This window comes from Cololabis saira, chromosome 13, assembly GCF_033807715.1.
Source record: "Cololabis saira isolate AMF1-May2022 chromosome 13, fColSai1.1, whole genome shotgun sequence".
Classification (NCBI taxonomy): domain Eukaryota; kingdom Metazoa; phylum Chordata; class Actinopteri; order Beloniformes; family Belonidae; genus Cololabis; species Cololabis saira.
In genome coordinates, this window is record NC_084599.1 from 39,756,378 (window position 1) to 39,782,782 (window position 26,405).

At 43.2% G+C, this 26,405-nt stretch overlaps 1 protein-coding gene across 2 annotated transcripts in view; it reads right to left on the bottom strand.

Moving 5' to 3' along the window:
• Positions 1 to 2,277: 2,277 nt before the first annotated feature.
• LOC133458705 (regulator of G-protein signaling 8-like) overlaps positions 2,278 to 26,405 on the bottom strand; it is a 61,145-nt gene continuing 37,017 nt past the window's right edge. For both annotated transcript variants that reach the window (XM_061738879.1, XM_061738880.1), the window contains exons 2-5: positions 24,947 to 25,052; positions 20,603 to 20,664; positions 5,507 to 5,673; positions 2,278 to 4,414 (exon numbers count right to left, since the gene is read on the bottom strand). In XM_061738879.1, coding sequence (XP_061594863.1) covers positions 4,220 to 4,414; positions 5,507 to 5,673; positions 20,603 to 20,664; positions 24,947 to 25,047 — 525 coding nt within the window. In that variant the 5' untranslated portion in view covers positions 25,048 to 25,052 and the 3' untranslated portion in view covers positions 2,278 to 4,219. The remainder of the gene's footprint in view (positions 4,415 to 5,506; positions 5,674 to 20,602; positions 20,665 to 24,946; positions 25,053 to 26,405) is intronic.

The window sequence follows — 26,405 nt, forward strand, 5'->3', positions numbered from 1 at the left end:
ATATCGACTTTTTTCTCAAAATTTTGACTTTTTTCTCAAGATTTTACTTCAACATTAATCTCGACATTTCGACTTTTTTCTCAAAATTTTGACTTTTTTCTCGACATTTCGATTTTTTTTTCGACATTTCGACATTTTTGTCAAGATTGTACTTCAACATTAATCTTGACATTTTTACTTTTTTCTCGACCTTTCGACTTTTCTCAACATTTCCACTTTTTTTTTTTCATTATGCACTTCGAGAAAAAAGTGGAAATGTTGAGAAAAAAGTCAAAATGTTGAGATCTTCCCCCAGTTATAACTAATATAGAAACATGCAGCATGTGTTGTCTTCATTCTAAGGCTTATACAAGACTTTTCATTTTTTGCGGCTCCAGACATATTTGTTATTTGTGTTTTTGGTCCAATATGGCTCTTTCAACATTTTGGGTTTCCGACCCCTGGACTATACGGTAGGTTTCTTTCTGATCTGGGTCTGGTCTGAACTGGTCCTGGTCTGGGTTTAGACGGTCATTGTGCTCATTCCGGGCTGATTCCCTGCACCTTTCCTGCGGGATGTGTGTCGGCGGCTTTTTGCGTCTGCTGGCCCAGATTCACGTGTGTTGTGGCTGCTGAGCGCGACGCTGCCCCAGATTCCCAGTTTCCCTCTGCTCTTTGTTCCCGGAGCGGCCACCGCATCGACACGCGTGAACTTAATGGATGTGTAATGGCACAGCGGGGGACTCGAGCGAGCGCTGCTTCTCTCCAGAGCAGAGCCCCTGCCGAGTAAAAATAGCTGTGAACGTTCTGTTTTCAGGCCCCCGTTTTATTTAAGTAAGTGAAAAGCCACCGAGCAGGAAATGACGTGTGACTCATTGCCTTAAAAAACTTCAGGAGATGGATGTGAGGGAATGTAGTTTCTGCTTCGTTGGGGGAACTTCTGCACAGTTTAGGACACTTAGCCTACATTTCTGTGTTGTAACCAGAATAATTGTATTTTCATTTAATTTTTCCAGGAATCTGCTTGAGCAGTATGAGAAAAAGTCACACACACGGGTAAAATAGAGATGCAGAATCATATTTATTCACAAAATATATATATGGGGAAGGTTACATTCATATGCAACACTAACATACCACATATGACAATATGTTATGTTCAGAATACTGTATATTGCACACAAAGAAAGGTGTTTCAATCAGCTACCTTAGGAGTGCAGATACTGAAGAAAACACGACTGTGTTTTTACAGCAATGTAATAAATAATGTGCTGCACAAGTCTGAGTGCCGACTGTCAGTCAGCGTATTTCTGCAGAACATACTCTAAAAATACGTGCACTTTTAAATTCTGAACAGATTCTGTGGAGGTGGGGGTGGAGTGTCTCTTTCCATGCCCTACTTACAGCTTTATTTGGGACAGATATTTCTTATCAAAAGGTCAATAACGTTCTTTCTGCTGGGAAAAAAAAACAAAAGGTGAATTAGTTTTGAAATCCTCCGGCCTCACGATGGAGCCGTGACCATTGATAGGATTTAAGTGGGATCAGATGATGGAGGAATTTTTTTCAAATGTTTCTTTTGGCAAAAAAATAATAAATATTTATATTTAATGAAGTTTTAAAGAGCTTGGTTGAAATAAAATGTAATAATGATGAATGTGTGCAGTGCATAACTCCTACGGATTTAACTATGAAAGCGAATCTCCAATGTTTATTGAAGCCATAATAAAAATAAGAAATAAAAAAATCTTTCCCAATACTTTATTGAATGGAATTAGTGTCACAATTAAAACACAGAGGATTTTGTAACATCGAAACTAACTGCTATTTAATTTGGCACAACTTCAGTGGTCGCTGAGGTTTTGTGTCATCATAAAACACAAAAAAACAACTCAAAGAAGGTAAGAGAGCGCCAGGCTTGACTAATAAGATAAAGATGATTGTTTCAATGCACGTTTTTTTAAATAAATAAAATACAAAACACAAAATATATGTAGTCAAGAAAAAAATATATAATTAAGAGAAAAAGAAGAGACAAATTAACTGTACAGGACTGTCTCAGAAAATTAGAATATTGTGATAAAGTCCTTTATTTTCTTTAATGCAAAAATGTCATACATTCTGGATTCATTACAAATCAACTGAAATATTGCAATCCTTTTATTATTTTAATATTGCTTAATATTTAATATTTAATATTGCTTTTAATATTATTAATCTTAAACTGTAAGCCATAATCAGCAATATTAAAATAATAAAAGGCTTGTAATATTTCAGTTGATTTGTAATGAATCCAGAATGTATGACATTTTTGTTTTTTTTTTAAATTGCATTACAGAAAATAAAAAACTTTATCACAATATTCTAATTTTCTGAGACAGTCCTGTACTGTATGTCCACTCCAGTTACAAGTTGGTGAAAATATTGTGCAGAAACAAACATTCTTCCCATCACAGTTTTGATGCCGTGACTGTTTTGTTTTGTGGTCTGATTTAAAGATCCTCACTGTCTTTTATACTGAGCTCGTTCCCCGATCATCATCTAATCAATCGCATGTGCAAACAGCTCCGTGTGACTCATGGTTTCCTGTTGTTCGCTCAGCCCTGGTCGTCATAGCAACAACGTCTTAGAAAAAAGGAGGTAGAGAGGTGGAAGTTCACCTTCGACGTGTGTGTGAGTTTCAGGGAGGAATATATAATAATATAACAACAAAAGTTATTGCCGCGAAACCCCCAAGGTCATTAATTCAACATTTTACTTTTTGGGTTTGATAAGGTAAATTATAATTATTTGCTTTAAATGTATCACATTCTTCCCAACTTTTGCTTTACTGAATGAAAAAGTTGGTTTACACTGAAAAGTGCGGTCAGCATGCAGAACCCAGATCACAGGTGAATTACTGATAAACCAGAACGTTAAGTGCATAGTGTATCATTCATTTTGGGGCCTTTTTTTTCCTTCACTGCAGTATAAAATGTGTAGCTAGGAACCCAAAACGTTTTTAACGTTTTTTCAAAAAGTTTTTAAAATTCCTAAAATGCCCTAAATACCATGATAAATGTGGTTAAGTCCTGTGATCGTCATTTTCAGAAGCATAACATTTTGCATTCAGATAAGTAAATAGTGCCTATAGTTGACTACAGGTAGCTGCACAAACGCCTCCCCACTGAGACAGAGCCTATTATTGTAATACGTAATACATTACTGTCATTTTAACCCAAACTACAGTATAACTTTTCAAAAGATGTTCATAGATTTGTTGTGTACCTACTTAAAAGACAAAAAAACAACAAGAAAACATGTAAGTGCTATTTTACCCACCACTGGCAGGTGCAACTCAGTAAATATTAAAATGTCAAATTAGTAATAAAAAATAAATCCATGGTGATAGCTGTTTAGTACAGAAGAGTATTATGATGGGGAAGATTTTTTTTATTGTGCACTTTGAGAAAAAAGTCGAAATGTCGAGAAAAAAGTTGAAATGTCGAGATGCATTTTGAAATACAATTTCAAGAATAAAGTCGAAATTTCGTGAAAAAAAAATCAAAATTTTGCCTTTTTTCTCAACATTTCAACTTTGTTCACGAAATTTTGACTCAACATTTCGACTTTTTTTCTCGACATTGACTTTTTTCTTGAAATTGTACTTCAACTTTAATCTCGACATTTTGACTTTTTTCTCAACATTTCAACTTTGTTCATGAAATTTTGACTCAACATTTCGACTTTTTTTTTTAAAATTGTACTTGAACATTAATCTCGACATTTCGACTTTTTTCCTCGACATTTCAACTTTTTTCTTGAAATCGTACTTCAACATTAATCTCGACATTTTGACTTTTTTCTCGACATTTCGACTTTTTTCTTGAAATTGTACTTCAACATTAATCTCGACATTTCAACTTTTTTCTCGACATTTCAACTTTTTTCTCGAAGTGCATAATAAAAAAAAAATATACATTTTTTCTCCTGCCTGGCCCTAATACTCTTCCGTAGTTTAGCCATCGTTACAGAGTCTTATAGCCTCTAAATGTGATGCATGTCCAAACAGTTAGCGTGTAAACCAGAGAAACACATCCTACACAGTGAGACTGCATGCACGGAGCTGGTGTAGACGAAGGAAACAGTCGAGCTGATCACCTCATCCTTGCTGATTCACAGTACTAAGGGATTATGTCGAAGGGTCGGTGACTGGTCTACAGTAGGTCCGGAGTTCTGTCCATTCCTGTCCCCTGCCGTGTCAGACGGACCTGCGCTGGCCTTGTGCGTGAGCCCGGTTCACCATGTCCTGGTACATCTTGGACCTGAGGAATCGTGGGTAGGAGTCTTTCTCCATGAGGCTGTAGATTTTACCCTGGACCTCGTTGAGGCTGGTTGGGGTGGCGTCGGCCAGGATCTGTTTGGTCTTCTCCCTGGTGCGGTAGTCGATGTTAACCTGTCACAGCCAAGAGGGACAAAACAACTTTTTATACAAGTTCATCTGGTAATTAGGGCCCGAGTACACTTACAGTTTTCCGACGAAATGAGGGCCTTTTTGCCCCCCTAAACGTGCCCCAAAAGTCACCAAATTTTTCACGCAAGCCAGACCTGGTAATAAATTTGATATTTAATGGTTTGCATTAATGGGCGTGGTCTAATGGCTCAACAGCGCCCCCTGTCGTGCCTCAAGCCTCACAATACGGTTTGACGTACATGCACGAAAATCAGTACACACCTGTATCATGTCGCAACTTAAAGAAAAGTCTCTTGGCGCCATGGCAGAAACCCAACAGGAAGTCGGCCATTTTAAATTAATCGTGTAATTTTGCCGCAATTTATGCCATTTCTTCGGCCGTTTCTTCGCCCGAACCGTAATGTGCACCCAGGTGTGTTATACATCAAAATGTAATGATGCCATTACTTTTCTCAGTCAAAAGTGTTACCGTGGCGACGCTAGATGCCAAAAAGCATGCCCCCCCCCTTCGTCTGATTGGTCCATATCTGATAGTTCCTACTTTCTGCCATGACTTTTGAATGGTTTGATATAGAGAGTCGTGGGTGGTGTCATCTGCTAAATGTCCAGACCTGAAGAATCTACATGCAAGTCATACAAGCTTCCACTGTAGCCTGAACGTGCACAAGGGTGGAGGGCCCGTTAATCGCTGCTTGCAGCTTTAATTGGTATTTAAAATGGTACATGTCAGGCCTTACAACATACTGTTTACAATGGCGATTACTACGGCTGTGGACATGGACCAAGGCTCTGTTGCAGGACAAGGACGAAGACACTCTGGCACAAGACAAGGGGAACACAGACTATTTAAACACATGGAGGGAAACAGGGGACACAGGTGGAAACACTTAGGGCAATCAGACTGAGACACAACTATGTAACTGTCCCTGCTGGACAGGTTTTTTTTTTAATGTTTTGTATGTATTTTGTTCTATGTAATTGGTTTGTTTTTGTATGGACCACGAGTCTGCAATAAACTTCTACTACTATGAAGGAAGCAGCTTGATGAGCATGAAATCCTAGCAGCGCACAAACCTCTCTCGGTGACTGAACCTCGATGAACTCCTTGTATATCTTGTTGGCTCTTGAAAGCAGCTTGGTTGAACCCTTGATCTTTTTGTACTCCTCGCAGGCCATCCAAAACTCAATATTCTCATCACTGAACTCTGACTTGAGAAATGTCCTGAATGCAGCCAGACCATCTGCAAAGAGGAAACAAATCACACAGTTCATTAAAGGAAAACGAGAATCTAAAGAAAACCCAGCGGAAGCACCTCGGTAGAGTAAGATAGTTTGATTAAGTAGGAGGTGATTCTGTGCTTTTTGCTCTTAAGTGGAAAGGCAGGAAATGGTCTCATGATCAGACAACAAGCAAATCAGAAATGTCTTTTCTCATTTTCTCCATCCGTCCAGATATGTTGTCAATTAGTGTGCTTGCAATTGATGTCAACAGAGAAAGGGCATGTTTTTTCTACGAGCCAGTGTCATGTTGACACCGGGGTGTCACGTTATCCCCACCTCCCTTGTTTTTAGCTGTTTTCCTCACTAATCTGGAGGCTCCAGGGCTCATGCAGAAACATCCAGTCATGTGGACTGAAGAAACACACACACACACACACACACACACACACACACACACACACACACACACACACACACACACACACACACACACACACACACACACACACACACACACACACAGAAAACACCACGAAATAAGTGGCAGATAAAAGCAGTTTTAATTGGTGTTTAGCAACTTTAGCTCATTACTTAACCCTTGTACTGTCTTCGGGTCAAAATGACCCAATTCTCCTGTTCCGTCTTTACTTCCTCCTGCTCTCTCTTTCCTTCTCCCTTCCTCTTTACTCCCTTCGTCTTTCCTTCCTTCCTTCCTTCCTTCCTTCCTTCCTTCCTTCCTTCCTTCCTTCCTTCCTTCCTTCCTTCCTCCTTCTCTCTCCTTCCTTCTTCCCTTCCTCTTTTCTCTCTTCCTTCCTTCCTCCCTTCCTTCCCCCTTTCCTCCTGCTCTCTCCTTCCTTCTTCCCTTCCTCTTTCCTTCCTTCCTTCCTTCCTTCCTTCCTTCCTTCCTTCCTTCCTTCCTTCCTTCCTTCCTTCCTTCCTTCCTTCCTTCCTTCCTTCCTTCCTGCTCTCTCCTTCCTTCCTTCCTTCCTTCCTTCCTTCATTCCTTCCTTCCTTCCTTCCTTCCTTCCTTCCTTCCTTCCTTCCTTCCTTCCTTCCTTCCTTCCTTCCTCCCTCCTTTCCTCCTGCTCTCTCCTTCCCTTCCTCTTTTCTCTCTTCCTTCCTTCTTTCCTTGTTTTCTCCCTTCCTTCCTTCCTTCCTTCCTTCCTTCCTTCCTTCCTTCCTTCCTTCCTTCCTTCCTTCCTCCTGCTCTCTCCTTCCTTCTTCCCTTCCCCTTTCCTTCCTTCCTTCCTTCCTTCCTTCCTTCCTTCCTTCCTTCCTTCCTTCCTTCCTTCCTTCCTTCCTTCCTTCCTTCCTTCCTTCCTTCCTTCCTTCCTTCCTTCCTTCCTTCCTTCCTTCCTTCCTTCCTGAAGACAGCACAAGGGTTAAAGGGGACCTATTATGGAATCTAATGCCTATTTTAAACAGGCCTTGAATGTCTTAAAAACAAGCTTTTGATTGTTTTTGCTAAATAAATTAGAAATTCAGCCTCTGAGCCATGTCTTTATCTTCCCATTCTCTAACCTCATTATCTATGCAGGATTCTGAGTGGGCGGGGCTATGATAATGAGGCTCTGTGCTGATTGGCTGCCTGAATGACGCGATACACCGCTACGGAAAAATGGAGGAAGCTCCGGCCGGCGGAGTTAGTTGTGGGTGTGGTTTCACGGTTCGGAGGCCAATCTATGTAAATCGCATTTTCGTTACGTAAGGACGTTAGCAGAATCTTATTGGCTCGTAGATCCACATCACACTGGACGGCTCATCCGGGCGGCTGTACAGACACTGCAGAATTTGGTTGCTTTCCTCCTTCTCTGAGTTGGCAGACTGAGGGGAGACCACTTTATATATGTTAAAGCAAGAAAAAACCTGGTTTTCATAATAGGTCCCCTTTAACCCTGCTGCTGTCTTTGGGTCAAAATGACCTAATTCTCCTATCCTTCTACCCTTCCTCTTTTCTTCCTTCCTTCTTCCCTTCCTTCCTTCCTCCTGCTCTATCCTTCCTCTTTTATCCCTTCCTTCCTTCCTTCTTCCCTTCCTTCCTTCCTCCTGCTCTCTCCTTCCTCTTTTATCCCTTCCTTCCTTCCTTCCTTCCTTCCTTCCTTCCTTCCTTCCTTCCTTCCTTCCTTCCTTCCTTCCTTCCTTCCTTCCTTCCTTCCTTCCTTCCTTCCTTCCTTCCTTCCTTCCTTCCTTCCTTCCTTCCTTCCTTCCCTCTTCTCTTCCTCCTCCCTTGACCCGAAGACAGCACACGGGTTAATGAATAAAACATGTATAAGAAGGACTAAAAGACCTGATGAAAATGTACCAAACCCATCCCTTTCCCAGCATCCTCCCAGTGCCACCAGACAACAGAAGATGCAGCGAATCCTAATGTTTGGATGGTCAAATATCTTCAGACCATCGTTTCTAATTTTGGCGCCATGCATGCGCTGCATTTTAATAACTTCCTTCCTTCCTTCCTTCCTTCCTTCCTTCCTTCCTTCCTTCCTTCCTTCCTTCCTTCCTTCCTTCCTTCCTTCTTCCCTTCCTCTTTTCTGCCTCCCTTCCCTTCCTTCCTTCCTTCCTTCCTTCCTTCCTTCTTTCCTCCTGCTCTCTCCTTCCTTCTTCCCTTCCTCTTTTCTCCCTTCCTTCCTTCTTTCCTTGTTTTCTCCCTTCCTTCCTTCTTTCCTTGTTTTCTCCCTTCTTTCCTTCCTTGATTCCCTTCCTTCCTTCCTTCCTTCCTTCCTTCCTTCCTTCCTTCCTTCCTTCCTTCCTTCCTTCCTTCCTTCCTTCCTTCCGCTCTCTCCTTCCTTCTTCCCTTCCTCTTTTCTGCCTCCCTTCCCTTCCTTCCTTCCTTCCTTCCTTCCTTCTTTCCTCCTGCTCTCTCCTTCCTTCTTCCCTTCCTCTTTTCTCCCTTCCTTCCTTCTTTCCTTGTTTTCTCCCTTCCTTCCTTCTTTCCTTGTTTTCTCCCTTCTTTCCTTCCTTGATTCCCTTCCTTCCTTCCTTCCTTCCTTCCTTCCTTCCTTCCTTCCTTCCTTCTTCCCTTCCTCTTTTCTCCCTTCCTTCCTTGGTTTCTCCTTTCTTTCCTTCCTTCCTCTCTTCTCCTTTCCTGCCTTCCTTCTTTTTTCCCTTCCTTCCTTCTTCCCTTCCTCTTTTCTCCCTTCCTTCCTTCCTTCCTTCCTTCCTTCCTTCCTTCCTTCCTTCCTTCCTTCCTTCCTTCCTTCCTTCCTTCCTTCCTTCCTTCCTTCCTTCCTTCCTTCCTTCTCTCCCATCCTCCCTTCATTCCTTCCTTTCATTCTTCCTTCCTTCTTTCCTCCCCTCTTCTCTTCCTCCTTCCTTGACCCGAAGACAGCACAAGGGTTAATGAATAAAACATGTATAAGAAAGACTAAAAGACCTGATGAAAATGTACCAAACCCATCCCTTTCCCAGCATCCTCCCAGTGCCACCAGACAACAGAAGATGCAGCGAATCCTAATGTTTGGATGTTCAAATATCTTCAGACCATCGTTTCTAATTTTGCCTCCATGCATGCGCTGCATTTTAATAACGCTAAATGTGAGATTGGAGCGCTTTAGAAAGGAGTGTCGGCCTGAAAGCCGGGGACGGCCAGAGATAAACAGGAGAGGTATTAAAGGCCAGTCAGGCAAAGGTTCAGATGAGGAAAACAAAACATAAAAAAAGACTCCAGCTTACCGCTGCTGTATCAGAACAATTGGCAGCAGCTTGGAGCTATAAAGAGAGCGCGGGACAGCTGGAGGTAAGACAGCGGCGTGGCACTACAGATACAGGAGTTACCATGTGGTCGAGTGGAAGCAGCCGATGGTAAGATTGAAACTGTGACCCAGATGCAATAGGATTAAAAAGCACCAAGAGGCAGAGTGTTTTTCCAATCAGCAGACATGTAAGAGCCAGCAGTGTGTGCAGGTTAGGCTGCCGGAAATCAGATGACACTCAATTGCTGTCAGGTGTAATACACTGCCCGTCCTCTTCAATCAAATTAAGTCTTGTGCGAATGCATTATTCTCCCGAGGGAACGTTCTGTTCTGTGCCGCTATTGTCTCGCCGTTAGACTTATGTAATGAATATCTGTGTGTGTTGATCTATCCCTATTAATCCTCATCCCACAATCCTATCACTTCCAGACGCCCCCTGAGCACAGTGGGGGGGTGGGATCATCACTGTATTTCCTAAAGTGGATCTCTTTTGAACACCGTTTTGATAATGTAACATGATTTTTGATCAGGTTTTTTTTCTGCTTCACCATTTAATTCCATCTCTACAATCACAGCTGTTACCCGTTTTCCACCAAATCGGTTCCAGGGCTGGTTCTGGTTCTGGGCCAGTGCTGAGTTTGGAACCGGGCTTTCTGTTTCCACTGACAAAGAACTGGCTCCGGGCCAGAAGAACCAGTTCCAAGGTGGAACCAACTCTTTGCTGGGCCAAAAGAAAGAGCCGCTTACAAAAGCGGAGGGAGGGGAGTTATTAAGACCAACGGCAACAGCAAGACTGGGAGACGGAGACATTTTCAAATAAGAATTAATCTGGATGCAGCAAAGCATCATGGGTCTGAGGAGGGAGACCTGTCTTTTAGAGATGTGTCCACGGAGGAGCTACGTGGACCAAGTCCTGTTAGAGCAAATACCTGGTTGTTCACCCGGTTCAAATGCTATCAGTCCACTGAACAGGAATGTATCATGTGTAATCAGAGCCTTGAATGGTGTGAGCAGATGGGATACTGTCTACCTGGTAGATTTTCGTCATTATTCTTTGGGTTGATAATGGCTTTCTCTTCGGGTTTAGGTTAAGGTTAGGTTTAGGCCCAATCTCAATACTCCCCCTACTTTTCTTCACTCGCCCTTCTTTTCTCCACTCGCACTTCTTTTCTTCCCTACCCCCTAAAAAAGAAGGGGGAGATTTTAGGGCACTTGAGATCTAGGGCACTTGGCCCAGGTGCCTGTCCCATTTCTCCCCCTACCCCTCGTTTTCATCCCTAACCTGAACAGGAAGCAAAGAGCCAAAAGCTGTTTTAATTTCAGCTGTAGCGCTGTTAATATGACACTTTATTAAGTTTTAATATTTTTTCAGGCATAAAGGTAACCTTAAGATCCCCTACCTGGGCTCAGTTTATCCAAATAACGCCTGTTAAGAGATTTGACCCGATGTTTTCGGAGATGAGAAGAGCCGCCGCCCCCGGGGAGCAGCCTCAGCTCACAGCCCGAGAAGAGACGTGTCCGCCGGGTCAAGCTGCTGTGTCGTCCCGGGAGAGAAACCTGCAGCTCTGTTGAGAATTACGCCGGCTGAAATAAATCATTTAGGAAGATGTTGGTTTAATAGATGAAATCTAACAGTTGTAGCTACGCCCGTTAAGAAATTTGCTCCGAAATTTAGAGATTTCTGTCTGCCGGCTCCGGAGTTTAGGTCCGCGTTAAATAGACGCAGCCTATGGCGTAGCTTACGTAACCTACGGCGTCGCTTACGTAGGTTACGTAACCATATTCCGGCGCGATCTTAGCGAACAACGGACAAAAAAGGGATTATGTACATTCACTGAGTGAATATTATGAAAGTAAAATATTGGTTTGCGCCGAGAAATGTAATCAAAATGCATTTTTATGCAGAAACTAACTCAAAATATTGATTTTTTTCCCCAAAAAATAAGAAATGTCCGCCATTTTTTTTTTTTTGATTCAGTCCGCAAATGACGACGAAAAGCATTCTGGCAAATTTTCATACCCCCTCGCTCGCCAAGTGAGCATCTGCAAACCCTCGATTTGAAGGGGCTATTCTCAGCCCCTAGCCCTCGTTATGCCCCCTCCCCCTAGGTGAAAAGAGGAATTGGGACACCACTACCTTCACGGGAACGCGCAAAAGTTAGGGTTAGGGAAGAAAACGAGGGCGAGGGGGAGTATTGGGACGCAGCCTTAGGGTGAAGGTTAGGGTTAGAATTTGGGGTTCAGGTTAAGGTTAAGTTTGAATGGTGACAAAACATCTAATGTTTAAGTTTTGTTTTCAATAGCAGTAGCTGGGTTAAAATACATAGAGAAAGCCATTATCAACCCAAAGAATAATGACAAAAATCTAGCGGGTAGACAGTAGCCCATCTACTCACACCATTCAAGGCTCTGATCACACATGATAAATTCCTATTCAGTGGACTGATAGCATTTGAAGCCGCTGTTGTTGTTGCTTCAACTTTCTCTCAAACACGTAACTGACGTTTGCAGCAACATAATGACGTTGCTCCCCTTAACACCCGAGCTGTGGAAAAGCAAACTGTTTCTCAGTTGAAGTTGAACGAGTTGTGAACCAGAACCAGCTCTGGAACCGGTTTGGTGGGAAAGGGGTACGTGTGAGATACGATACGCTTGAGGCTGCTGGAGTTACAGGGCCTGGACTGGGGTTGGACCTGGTGAGATAACCTCATCCAGACATGAAGCAGCCACATTAAGTTACTGTCGTATTGAACGGGAAGCAGCGCACGTTTGAAAGATGCTTAACTGACACATTACCTGAGAAAAAAACCCTACATGAAGTGTTTGTTCTGCCCGAGGCTGCGGTGCCATGCAACCGCGGGTCCTGGCAAAGCTCCACTCGTTTCCATTTACTTCAGATGAAGCTTCATTAGCAACATCAGGATGGATGGACACGGCCGTCCAGAGTGAAAGCTAGGGAACGCTAGCAGGAGATAATCCAAGCTAGAATGGGTAACTAATGTCTAACACTTGCTAATTCCCCCCCATTTATGGATCAGCCGGGGTCGAGTGGGGTCGGTCCAGGAAACACGTCATCGCTCAAACCGATTCCTCAGAAAACCTGCTGGTGACGCAACAGAGGGTTGTTTTTTATCTTATTTTATACAGCCTGCAAGCAATCCCTTCCTGTTTTCACTGCTTTATCAAGATGACCAGGAACAGTCTCGTTAGACACTGACAGACGCACGTTAATATGTTTATAACACAACATACGGATGTTTTATCTTTATTTTATATCTTTAAAATTCAGGGCCGCATGAAGGAATAAGAGCAGAGAAAAGGAAACTTTTGAATAACTTGTCTGCAGATCCCTCTTAAGTCTCTCAGACTTTAAGCAAACTATTAACATAAAATAATTCAAATTGTTAGTAAAGAAACATCTCGAATAGATACATATAAAACGTATTTAATTATTATATAAATTAATAAATATATATATATAAATGATGTAGATAGCATTAAATAAATAAATGTACATAGTATATGGGTATGTGTACATATATACAGGACTGTCTCAGAAAATTAGAATATTGTGATAAAGTCCTTTATTTTCTGTAATGCAAAAATGTCATACATTCTGGATTCATTACAAATCAACTGAAACATTGCAAGCCTTTTATTATTTTAATATTGCTGATCATGGCTTACAGTTTAAGAAAACTCAAATATCCTATCTCAAAAAATTGGAATATTCTGGGAATCTTAATCTTAAACTGTAAGCCATAATCAGCAATATTAAAATAATAAAAGGCTTGCAATATTTCAGTTGATTTGTAATGAATCCAGAATGTATGATATTTTTGTTTTTTTATTTGCATTACAGAAAATAAAGAACTTTATCACAATATTCTAATTTTCTGAGACAGTCCTGTGTGTGTATATATATATATATATATATATATATATATATATATATATATATATATATATATATATATATATATATATATATATATAATAAGATAATATTTATAAAAAAGTTATTTGTGCAAACTATGATAACTATACATTGTTTGAATTTCTTGATGTTTCTTGATTGTTTTTATTTATATCTTAATGTTAAACGGAATAACTTTATTTTTTCTTTATTTTCTGTTTTTCCTCTCTTTTTTTAATATGCTACCTCTTTAGGTTTGCTTTTAATTTTTCTTGTAATGTACTGTGTATTATGTGCCAGGAAGAATAGCTGCAGTTTTGCTGCAGCTAATGGGGATCCAAATAAAACCATAGAACTATGCAGACTTGAAAACGTGTTTGTTTTGCTAATTTGTGAAACATAAATAGCTTTCAGTTAAACGTAACTTTAAAAATAACATTCAATTCAAATCTTTTTTCATTGGCAGCAGCACAGTTGTTCTGTGTGGTTTACACACACGAGGAAGTGACTTGCAGACCGGTTTATTATTAGCTCCCGACTGTATCTGTGACCGGGGGGGCAAGTCAACATGTGTCTTTTACAATTTACCAAATGATGTCACACTTGTGAAGGAAAACACTGCAGCCCTGACCCCCCCTCCGCCCCCAACACACACAAACACTGAGTCAAACCGCCCATTACACGGCGTGTAGAAGGCTAAAAAGGCAGGAAAACGTTACATTTTAATCAAACTAAAGTCCGAGTGGATGTGCTCTGAATCCACTCGTCAGCTTATCACGTCTGAGCTCTCAGACGCTCCATCACACCGTACGTTGGCGGTTTGGAAACGAGCACATGACCCATTTGGACGTTGAGTGGATGAGTCTGTCACATCGTGTGTTCGGTCTGAGGGGAAGGTCAGACACGAGTACGTGACGCATTATCTGGGAAGGAGCCTTCGCAAAAACAGGAATCAGACCCTTACATAATACGGGCTTGAAAAAGGGGGACAAAGGACCCGACTGGTGAAAGAGGACAAATAAGAGCCATGGAGAAAGTTTTGGGATATGGGAAGCTAGAAAGCAGAACTGGGTCATAATTGCCAGACCGGTCTTCAGTTCACAGATGCAGTTTCTTCTCCTAAAACCCTGAAGATCTTCCTTTCGGGCCTCGTTTACCTTTATTTTGATCAACTGCTTTCATGTTGGAGATACCTTAGTTTTCATTCGCGCTGCTCAGTTAGTGGAAAACTCAAAACAGGAATAACTGCAGGAAAACTTCCTGTTACTTCCTGTCCAGACTTCACTTTGTTGTCGCCGTCTCTGATGTTTTTACCAACTTCTTGTGTTTAGTAAACCTCTAGCTAGTGTTGGTAAATCTCTAGTTAGTGTAAACTCTAGTGTGTTAGAGTCAGTAGTCATAGTTGCAGCTATAGAACAAGACTATAACAGTTAGTGTCAAATATAGCTTTGTGGTAGATATGCTGCTATAGACCTATGCTGCAGGGGGGCACCGACATGATCCGCTGGGCGGTGCTTCTCACCCTTCTTCTCCTCTCCTCTTCCCTTCCTCTCTTCTCCATTTCCATTTTGATTTATTATAAATATCTCATAGCTATCGATTTTTGTCCATCGTTCCTGTAGTTTCTTGTCCCGGTCCCCCTTTTTTCTCTTTTGTGCATGTTTGCAGGCCGGAGCCTCGGGAGCTGCGTTCTGGCCTGTGTTCCCGGTCCCCCCCCCCCATCCCTGGTCATCCCGTTGCTGCTTCCACCTGCCTACGTGGATGTCTGCTGTGTGCAGCTGACGCCCCCCCCCCCCCATCTGATCATACCGCTGCTGCTTCCACATGCCTGCTGTGTGCTGTTGCCGTCCCTGACCCACCAGTCTGGCCTTCGGCAGGAGGGTCCCCCCTTATGAGCCTGGTCCTGGTCCAGGTTTCTTCCCTCCTAAAGGGGAGTTTTTCTTGCCACTGTTTGGCTTAAGGCTTTTCTCCCACTAGGGGAGTTTTTACCTGCCATTGTTTATATAATAATTGCTCGGGGGTTTATGTTTATGTTTATGTTTATTTAAGCGTTTAAGCGTCTAGAGATAACATCTGTTGTATTAGACGCTATATAAATAAAATTGAATTGAACTTCTTTAACGTAAAACATTTCAATACACACCTCAACCAGCTCCAAAAGATGGAGGGAATTTGGTTGGAAAAATGTAATATGTTTTTTTATTACTCCAAAAATTGAAAAATAAACAACTGGGTGAGCAGCAATATTGCTGGACACAGTTTGGGCAATCGAGTGCCAAGTACTTTCACATTTTCTGGTCGTGTAAGAAAATACAAGCATTTTAGGATCCTGGGAGTCATGGAGAAAGTTTTGGGATATGTGATTCCTAAAGATCCCCGAGTTATTTACTTAGGACTGATACCAGAGGATGGAATAAATAAAGAGGATGTATACATTTTTTTACAAGAAATTGGCTGAAGATGGACTCACTTGGACTGAGCCAATGGTTGGACGTTGTAGAAGAAATACAATCAATGGAACAAATTACCGACAGCCTACGACTTAAAAAAAAAATAATATATATATTGTGGCGGACACAATAACGGACCTCGCACCCATCAGGACTGTATGGAAGGGGGCGTGGTCACAAGCATTTATTTGGTTGCTTAGCAACGTGTGTTAGTTTACAGTTGTCAACTGACAGTTCTTTTGGTCAGTTGGATTCCGCTGTCACGGAATAAAGACGTGTTTTACCAACCTCTGGAGTCGAGCCTCATCCTGCCACATTGGTGACCCCTTGTTTGAACATGTTTGAAGAAACAGAAGACATCTCGTCTTCATCTCATCAGCCTCCGCAGCCCGCAGGTTCCGCTGCGGTTTTGAGGCTGCCTGAGTTTTGGCAGGAGGACCCCGGCTCGTGGTTCCAGCATATCGAGGCGCTTTTCCGGCTACGGGGAATCACTGACGATGATTCCCGGTATCATCTGGTCGTCGTCGCCCTGGGCCAACAGTCCACTCGGCGGGCTCTTCAGCTGCTCCGTGCGCCTCCGCAACGGGACAAGTACGCCGCGCTGAAGCAGCTGCTGCTCCGGAGGTTCAGCCTCTCCGCCTCGGAGAGAGCGGACAGACTCCTCTCCCTGCCGGGCTTGGGTGACGGGTCGGCGGTGGAGCTGATGGACCAGATGTTTCTACTGCTGGGCCAGGACGATGGTGGATTTCTTTTTCCACATCTTTTCCTGCGCCAACTGCCGCCGCCCGTCCGCGCCGCGCTGGCGAACTCCAGCTGCCTTGTAACGGGCGACTACCGCGGCTTGGCTGAGGAAGCGGATCGGGTCCTGATCGCTTCCCGGAGTCTGACCGTTAACCACGTCGCAACAACCGCCCAGCGATCGACGTCGGAGGACGCGGACCCAGCGGTGGTGGCTGCCGTGAAGACCCAGAGACGACGCGGGACAGATCTCTGTTTCTTCCACCGACGGTTCGGCGCCAAGGCGAGACGCTGCGTCCCTCCGTGTCAGTTGGAGCCACCGGGAAACCGGCGCTCAGTGGCAGCGATCGGCGGTCAGGAGCTGCTGTTCATGGCAGACTCTGCATCAGGGAAACGTTTCCTGGTGGATTCAGGCTCCCAGCTGAGCCTCCTCCCGCCAACCGCCACGGACCGGTCGACCGGAGGTAACGGACCGCCGTTAAGCGCCGCCAACGGCTCCTCCATCACCACTTTCGGGACCTGGACAGTGACTGTTTGTTTCAACGGACGCCGGTTTGAGAGTGACTTTGTCATCGCCAGTGTTGCTGTTCCTATCATCGGTGCTGATTTTCTGTGTGCTAACGGTTTGCTGGTGGACGTTGCAAACCGCAGATTGATAGATGCAGTGACTTTTATGACTTTCCCGTGTGAGACTGGGGGATCTGGACCGCTAGCACACGCTAGTTTTTTAGCAGCAGGTAACGTGTTCCAACGTCTGCTGGCAGAATTCCCGCGGCTGATCAAACCTGTCTTTTCCACCGCGACAACCAGGCACGGCGTCGAGCATTACGTCACCACCACGGGGCCCCCGGTTTTTGCGCGTGCTCGTCGGTTAGACACACAGAAATTAGCCATTGCTAAAGAGGAGTTTGCCTCTATGGAGCGTTTAGGCATAGTTAGACGCTCCAAGAGCCCCTGGGCCTCACCGCTCCACATGGTGCCCAAGGCAGACGGTTCGTGGCGCCCGTGTGGGGATTTTCGCCGTCTTAACAACGTCACGGTGCACGACCGCTATCCAGTCCCGCACATTCAGGATTTTTCCGCGCATTTAGCAGGGACAACCATCTTTTCTAAGGTGGATTTAGTACGCGGTTACCACCAGGTTCCCATGAGAGCAGAGGATGTGCCTAAGACCGCTGTAATTACCCCGTTTGGGCTTTTTGAATTTCTGCGCATGCCCTTTGGCCTGAAGGGGGCAGCGCAGACCTTTCAGAGGTTGATGGACTCTGTGTTACGAGACCTCACGTTCGTGTTCATTTACCTCGATGACATTTTGGTGGCCAGTTCCTCAACAGAAGAGCATTTGGCACACCTCAAACTGGTCTTCCAGAGGCTAGATGAACACGGCCTTATTGTCAACCCGGCTAAGTGCCAGTTCGGCCTGCCGGTTATTGATTTTTTAGGGCACCGGATTTCAGCTCAGGGTGCAGTTCCACTGCCGTCTAAGGTTCAAGCGGTGGCAGAGTTTCCCCGCCCGGCCTCGGTTAAGGCGCTGCAGGAGTTTTTGGGTATGATTAATTTTTATAACCGTTTCCTCCCTCGCGCCGCCCACCTCCTGCAGCCGCTTTATGGAGCCTTGCAAAAAAAGAAAGGCTGTGACCCAGTGGACTGGACACCTGACCGCATCAGTGCCTTTGAGGATGCTAAGTCTGCCCTGGCCAATGCAGTACTTTTAGCTCACCCATCACCTTCGGCCCCCATTTCTTTGACAACCGACGCTTCGGACATAGCAGTAGGGGGAGTCGTAGAGCAGCGGGTGGCAGGAGTTTGGCAACCTCTTGCATTTTTCAGCCGCAAACTACATGACAGTGAGCGAAAGTATAGTGTTTTTGACCGTGAGTTGTTGGCGCTGTACCTCGCCACCCGTCATTTTCGTTTTTTTCTAGAAGGCCGTTCATTCACGGCATATGTAGACCATAAGCCGTTGATATTTGCAATGTCTAAAGTGACAGAGCCGTGGTCCGCTCGCCAGCAGCGCCATCTAGCGTCCATCTCAGAGTTTACCACGGACATTCGGCATGTCGCGGGTAAAACAAACCTTGTGGCCGATTGCCTGTCACGCGCGCTGGTGTGCCCTGTAAACCTGGGAGTTGATTTTTCTGCTATGGCTGCTGACCAGGCTGATGACCAGGACATTGCGACTCTTAGGTCTGCTGGTACCGGTCTCAGACTAGAGAACTTGGCGGTGGAGGTCGGAGGTCCAGCTCTTCTCTGCGACATCTCCACTGGTCGGCCCCGTCCGGTGGTCCCAGTTTCCTGGCGCCGGCGGGTTTTCGATTCCGTACACTCCCTCTCACACCCTGGCATCCGGGCGTCAGTGAAACTGGTTGGGGCCAAGTTTGTCTGGCCCGGCCTCCGCAGGGAGGTTAAGGAGTGGGCAGCTGCATGTGTAGCATGCCAGCGGGCTAAAGTTCACCAGCACACAAAGGCGCCCCTGGAACCGTTCCCCATTCCAGCCAGGCGGTTTGACCATGTCCACATCGACCTGGTGGGCCCTCTTCCTCCATCGCAGGGTTACACGCACCTCCTCACCATGGTGGACCGTACCACCAGGTGGCCCGAGGCAGTGCCCCTGTCCTCTACAGGGTCAAAAGATGTGGCGCGTGCTTTCCTGGGTGCCTGGGTCTCACGTTTTGGTGTCCCGTCTGACATCACGTCTGACAGAGGCCCCCAGTTCATTTCAGAACTTTGGTCGTCGTTGGCAGAAGCTTTGGGAGTGCAGGTACACCGTACTACTGCATACCACCCACAAGCTAATGGCCTTTGTGAACGTTTTCACAGGTCCCTCAAAGCAGCACTGCGTGCTGCGCTCTCGGATGGTAACTGGGTGGACCGCTTATCGTGGGTCATGCTCGGTTTGCGCACGGCCCCGAAGGAAGATTTAAATGCGTCGCCCGCAGAGCTCGTGTTCGGTCAGCCACTCCGTGTGCCAGGAGAATTTTTGCCTGAAAGCTCGGCTCCGCAAATTCACCCAGCAAGCGGTCCCTTCGCATCAAATCGTTTTTTGACCCCGGGGCCCATTCACCACTGTTTTCCGCGGACATTCATTCCATCGGAGCTCAAGTCGGCTCAGTTTGTCTTCGTGCGGCATGATGCTCATCGCTCTCCTCTACGGCCTCCATACGACGGCCCCTTTAGAGTCCTCGAGAGAGGCCCTAAGGTTTTTTTGTTAGACCTAGGAGGCCGCAAAGAGCACGTGGCACTAGATAGGCTTAAACCCGCACACACTGTAGCGGATGAAGCTGTGGTCCCGGCCCAGGTCCCCCGTCGTGGACGCCCTCCACTGAGACCTCCTGTCGATGCTGCAAAGGATGGACGTTCTAATTTACCACCGAAGACTGTTATTTTTTCTCCGCAGCATCCTGCTCACACTGATGCTCCTGTGGTGGTACAGGAAGGACTGGTGCTCCTGTGGTGGTACAGGAAGGACTGATGCTCCTGTGGTGGTACAGGAAGGACGGCGCAGCCGTTATGGTCGGCTGATTAAGCCACCAGTGAGGGACTGATGGGCCCTTCCAAGGACAACCTTCTGGGTGTTCTGGGGGGGGCTGTGTGGCGGACACAATAACGGACCTCGCACCCATCAGGACTGTATGGAAGGGGGCGTGGTCACAAGCATTTATTTGGTTGCTTAGCAACGTGTGTTAGTTTACAGTTGTCAACTGACAGTTCTTTTGGTCAGTTGGATTCCGCTGTCACGGAATAAAGACGTGTTTTACCAACCTCTGGAGTCGAGCCTCATCCTGCCACAATATATATATTTTTTTTTTAATAATTATATATATATATATATATATATATATATATATATATATATATATATATATGTATTTTATAATAAAAATGCATATATAAATATATGCCTTAGGTTCTTACCAACATGGTATTAACCATTTATATATATGCAGACGAAAAAAATAAAAAATAAATAAATAAAACAGAGATGTAATTAGCAAGATGGACAAAATGGCATTATTATATAAGACAGTAGTGTCTCCCCCCTGGTTTTCTTGTATACCTGTTCTTGTTGTTGTTTTTCTATTATGTCCGAAAAATAGAAGAATAAAGTTTAAAATAAAAAGAAAGGACTAATAAAACTATAAAAAGGACTTACATTTGTGAGACAGAAGGTGATCAAAAGACTGGGACCATCGGACGACTTCATCCGTTGATAATCTGGTGGAGAGAGCAGAGAGGGAACCGCTTCATTACCACGTTAACCGGCCACAGATTTCATGCATTTTTAACACAAGATGGTCCTGGATGCATTATTGAAGGGCTGTGGTTAACGCTCACAGCGGCTCTTCCCTGGGCTGGGAAGTACAGAAATATCCAGTTGCACTTTAAAAACTCATGACAGAAGGGAGGAAAGGGCGGCTGGCCTTCCCGTAACTCCATGAGATGTGAGAAAGATAGTGGTGCGGCTCGAAATCTGGGATTAAATAATATTATTCACTTCGGCGGTGGATCGTAGTTCAGGAAATGGTGGAGTAGGACCCAGATGCAGGAGACCAGGAGGCAGGAGTTCCCAAAAAACATGGATTTATTGTACTTAAATCAAAGAAAAGCGCTGCTTAGCAGGATTACAAAAACACCAGAACATGAACATTAGAAAAACCAAAAACCAGACCTAAAACACGGAGGAACAAAAAGTACGGACTGCCAGGGAGCAGGGGAAAAACAAGACCAGATATATACAAGTTAACGAGACACAGGTGCAGACAATCAGGGCCATAGACGTAGACGCCCCATCGAGCGCTGAGCCATACGTCAACGTCGGCGCCATATTGGATGTTCAAGACTGCGCTGTAAACTAATACAAGTAAATGGACTTATTTTCATAAAGCGCCTTTCTACAATGAAATTTACGTTTTACGTCTCATTTATTCATTCACACACGCACTAATATACTTGAGAAACAGTTAGGCACCAAATATAATATATTTATTTTCTCAGACGGCAAAAATAAGAACTTTATTGATCCCACATAGGAGTAATTCATGTTATATCAGCTATAGAGAACAAGGTAGTGCCGAAAAACAATATATATCCCCCCTCACAAAAATAAGAAAAATATATTTTCTCATCAACAAACCATATTTTACATAAACATATTTAAAATTTTTGAAATAACAAAATAACATATTTGAACCATTTTTCAGATTTTTTCAGTTCTTTTATTGTCTGAAAATGGTGCAAATATGTTATTTTGTTATTTGAAAAATGTAAAATATGTTTTGTTGATGAGAAAATATGTTTCTCTATTTTTCTTATTTTTGTGAGGAGAGATATATATTGTTTTTCGGCACTACCTTGTTCTCTATAGCTGATACAACATGAATTACTCCTATGTGGGATCAATAAAGTTCTTATTTTTGCCATCTTAGAAAATTAAATATATTATATTTGGTGCCTAACTGTTTCCCAAGTATATTAGTGCGTGTGTGAATGAATAAATGAAATGTAAAAACGTAAATTTCTTTGTAGAAAGGCGCTTTATTAAAATAATTCCATTTACTTGTATTAATTTACAGCGCAGTCTTGCCACATCCAATATGGCGGCGACGTTGACGTATCGCAGCAGCGGTCAAAACCACTCGATGCGGCGTCTACGTATGTCTATGATCAGGACAGATGGGAAACAGGGCAGTCAAGACGTAACTGAAACACAAAGACACGGGTTTAAAAATAAAACAGGAACTGACAAAACCGTGACAGTAGTGGTTCTTTAAACCTTTCCTTCTTCTTCTGGGCTCATTTTTTGAACATGAACTGAAATGTTTTTCCACATTTCGCATCACTTTCATTCGTTCATTTCCAACCGAGCTCATGTTGTCGGAGGTTTCTCCTGGTTAGTAGTCCATCCTCTGCAAACACGCTGAGGATGTGCAGTTGCAGTTTAATCTTATAGGTTCCTCAGGCCGATTTTGATCGATCGCCACCATATGAATTCTGAATTCAGACTTGGTATGAATTGCTTTATAAATGGATTCCAGTGAAGTGGACTGCATTGAACCTTCTGTGGAAAGTGCTTTGACTAGGGCTGGGGATCGATTCAAATGTCAAGAATCAATTCGATTCCGATTCTTAAGATTCAGAATCGATTATCAAGATTTGTTCCGATCCGATTTTATTCCGATATTGATTTGGGTTAGTGTTATTAAAACAGTTTTTTCAGCTGTTGCATGAATTATATGACTGTAGTTATGCAAAATAGTACTACTAGTATTATATTGAGATTCAACAGCAAGTATTGCAGCTAATGATGCTGTAAGGACCAATCAGCTCCCAGAATGCTGATAGAACTGCTTTCAGAAACATCGTGGGGCAGAATTACCAAACAGATCCAGGGAGGAAACAGAGACGCATGAAATCGGTTTTAATTTCTCCCACATTCCGTTTAAATTAAAAAAAAAAAAAAAAAAAATTTGGTTTTTAATTTTTGAGAATTTGGTTTTTAGCATTTTATGCAAATGTAACCCCAATACTGTATGTAAAGTAATGAATTATAGACAATTTATGCAATTATAAGTGAAAAATTTAATGTTTTCATACTTTTAAACATATTTAAAGGCAAAAACATGGCACTAGTTATTCCCGTGTCCAACAAAACATTCCTTTTTTTGGCATAAACAAAAAAATAACCAAAAGTTGTAATGTAATGATGAAAAGAAATCGATCTTTAGACATTCAAATCGATTTTTAGGAATTAATATGAGAATCGATTTAGAATCGGAAAATCGTTTTTTTTTCAACACAGGCCTAGCTTTGAGATCTCTTTTGTTGTGAATTTCCATTATACAAATAAACTAGTATTTCACTACTATACTTTCATATTTTCTGACTTCTATACAAAGTTGTGATAAATTGTCATCTTTGACATGACTGAAGGCAGAAACACCAAGATTAACGTTGTAGTATTCCTATGAACGTAACACTTGACCTTCAGCGTGCTGAACACTTGTTTCTGGAGAGTTTTTTCTAATGTTACCTCTCTGTGATGTCATAGAGGGCAGGATTTCTTTGTAAGGTCACCTTCTGCAGGTAATAAACATCTACAAGAGCATCAACTTCTGCAGCAGTCGCCTTAAAAGTCAGATTTTAGGATGGCAAATCAAGGACTGAGGAAGTTTTCCATCGGTACTTCACATCCATGATGCCTCCAAAGAAATGTGGTTTTAGTTGTGGAGGAAAGTCGGCAGTCACAGAAGATAAAAGGTTTGTTTTTGTACAGAAGCTTGTTGTCTTGCAAAACCTCATTGGAAGACCGTTTGATGACTTAGGCCCAGTATGAAACTGCGTCTGCAGAAAGACTAAAAACTGAAAGTTGATGCAAGAAGCTCGTACGACAAGTAAAACCATGTGTGTTGTTGGCAGCCAGCTCATGTTAGTGCGGACGTGCGGCGCAGCAGTTTAGATGCTGGGTTTCACATGTTTATCCTCCGACTCACAGTCTGAATGAGTTATTAAGATTTCTGGAGTTATGTTGGGTACATATGGAGCCAAATCAAGGCCAAACGTTTTGCTAATTAGGGCCCGAGCACTGACAGTGCGAAGGCCTTATTGTTTCTGTAGGAATTTTTCTCGTTTTTTTCTCGTTTTTTTTTTTTCCTTCTTCCGACGAAATGAGGGCCTTTTTTCCCCCTAAACGTGCCCCAAAAGTCACCAAAGTTTGCACGCAAGCCAGGCCTGGCGAAAAATTAGATTTTTAATGGTTTGCATTAATGGGCGTCGCCTAATGGCTCAACAGCGCCCCCTAGAAAACTTTGTGCCTCAAGCCCCACAATACGGTTTGACGTACATGCACGAAAATCGGTACACACCTGTATCATGTCGCAACTTAAAGAAAAGTCTCTTGGCGCCATGGCCCAAACCAAACAGGAAGTCGGCCATTTTGAATTAATTGTGTAATTTTGGCACAATTTATGCCACTTCTTCGGCCGTTAATGCGGCCCGAACCTTAACGTGCACCCAGGTGTGTTATACATCAAAATATGCGTCTCCATCCTGCGACGACGCACATTACTTTTCTCTTTCAAAAGCATTACCGTGGCGACGATAGACGCCAAAAAGCGCGACCCCCATCATCTGATTTGATTATATTTTCTGCCATAACTTTTGAATGGTTTGACATAAAGAGTCGTGGGTGGTGTCATCGGACTCGGTTTTGAGTAGGGGCAGTTGCTAAATATTCATTGAAAGATTTTTCTGAAAGTTTGTTAATCTGTTGTCTGCTTCCATGGTCTTAATCATTGTGGGTTACAATCTAACTACAACAAAAAGTTCTTCCATCTAGTTTTACAAGTGTAGGCTATTTGTAATGACAGGGAAGAACATAAAATAAGTTTATAGTGGGTGTGTGAATGATCAATAATCAGTATTATTGGCAGTAATAGAGGGCCCTGAAAACATCATTCCAGTGTGTGTAAAGTGTTGTAGGATGGGTTTGCAGACTCACTTCAGACACCGGGCTGTGGTCTCGTGAACCGGAGGCAGAAACTCGGAGAAGTCGTTGTAGGAGTCGGACTTCTTGGACAGGCAGCCGAGTCTGGTCTTCATGGCGTCTGCCGAGGAAACACAGCGTTAGCATCCTCCCGTCACACTGATGCTCATGGAGCAAACTTAACGCAGACACAAAAACACCTCCCAAATATACAGAAAATGGAATGATTCCACCTAGGAAGTCATGTCCCAGTGAAAAGACGTTTTAGATTTTTTTGATTTTACTCTTTATTTCATTCGTTAAAAGAAAAACAAAACAGTTCAATATAATTACAATGAATCTCTTTCCTTGAATGAAAGGGAACAGAAAGAAGACTAAGCTTATTTTATCCGTCCCTTTTTCCTAAGAAATCAAATTTCAATGAATGTAATAATAATAAAACTAAAACAAATTACAAATTGCACAATTAAAAAAAAACACTTTCCAATAAACGTAATTTTAAAGAAAAAACAAACAAACAAAAAAACAAAACCAGAACTACAACAAAGTTATAAAATAACACAAAATAGCTGTTGTCAAACACAGAAATTTCAACAGTTTTAACTGAAGGAATAATGGATTTGAAGGATGACTATATTGTTTTCTACTAATTATTCTGTTGCAGGGTGGAGGAGCAGCTACTCAGCTGATTGGGCACACCTGTGCCCAATCAGCCTCTCCATCCTGCCTGCCTTCATAAAGAGCAGCTGCACACCAGCAAGGGGCTGCTGGGAGGAAGCTGCCGAAGGTGCTGGCACGTGTGTCTTGGGCATGGATGTATTATAGAAACTGGATCGGAGACTAAAAATGGCCGCCCATTCATTTCAATGCATTCTGCTCAGCCAGCGCATAAGCCGAAAAAATCTCTGACTTCCGGGTTTACTTCCGCATACAGCGGCCCATAGAGCATGCGCAGTTGAGTCACCTCCCATGATGCTCTGGGGCCTCCCATCATGCCCCGGGGGAATGCCGCGAATATTAATATAATATGTATTAATATAATACATAAATTAATGTATATTATTACATGTATAGCATTACATATATTATTAATGTATTAATATAATATAATTACATAATATATATTAATATAAACATCCGTGGAATGCACGGACACGGCTGTGACGTCATCCGTGACGTCACGCCCAGAAAGAGACTTTTCTTTGACTTTTCTGGCCGTTATAAAACATTTTTGACGGATATAAAGTCCATGACTTAAAAATATAGAATACAAAGATTAGTAATTGCCGGTGATTACAGCTGGAGGTGTCCTGTGAACAGTTTTAGAGGCTTATCTTTTACTATTGCGGTCTATGGGAAAAAAGCTTTCTGGGCCGCATGGGATTTTCTGTTGCAGTACCGCGGCTGGACACTGGAAAAAATCGGCGCGCCTTCTGACTGCCAGACCCGGGGGCTGGTCTTGGGTGAAAGAAGA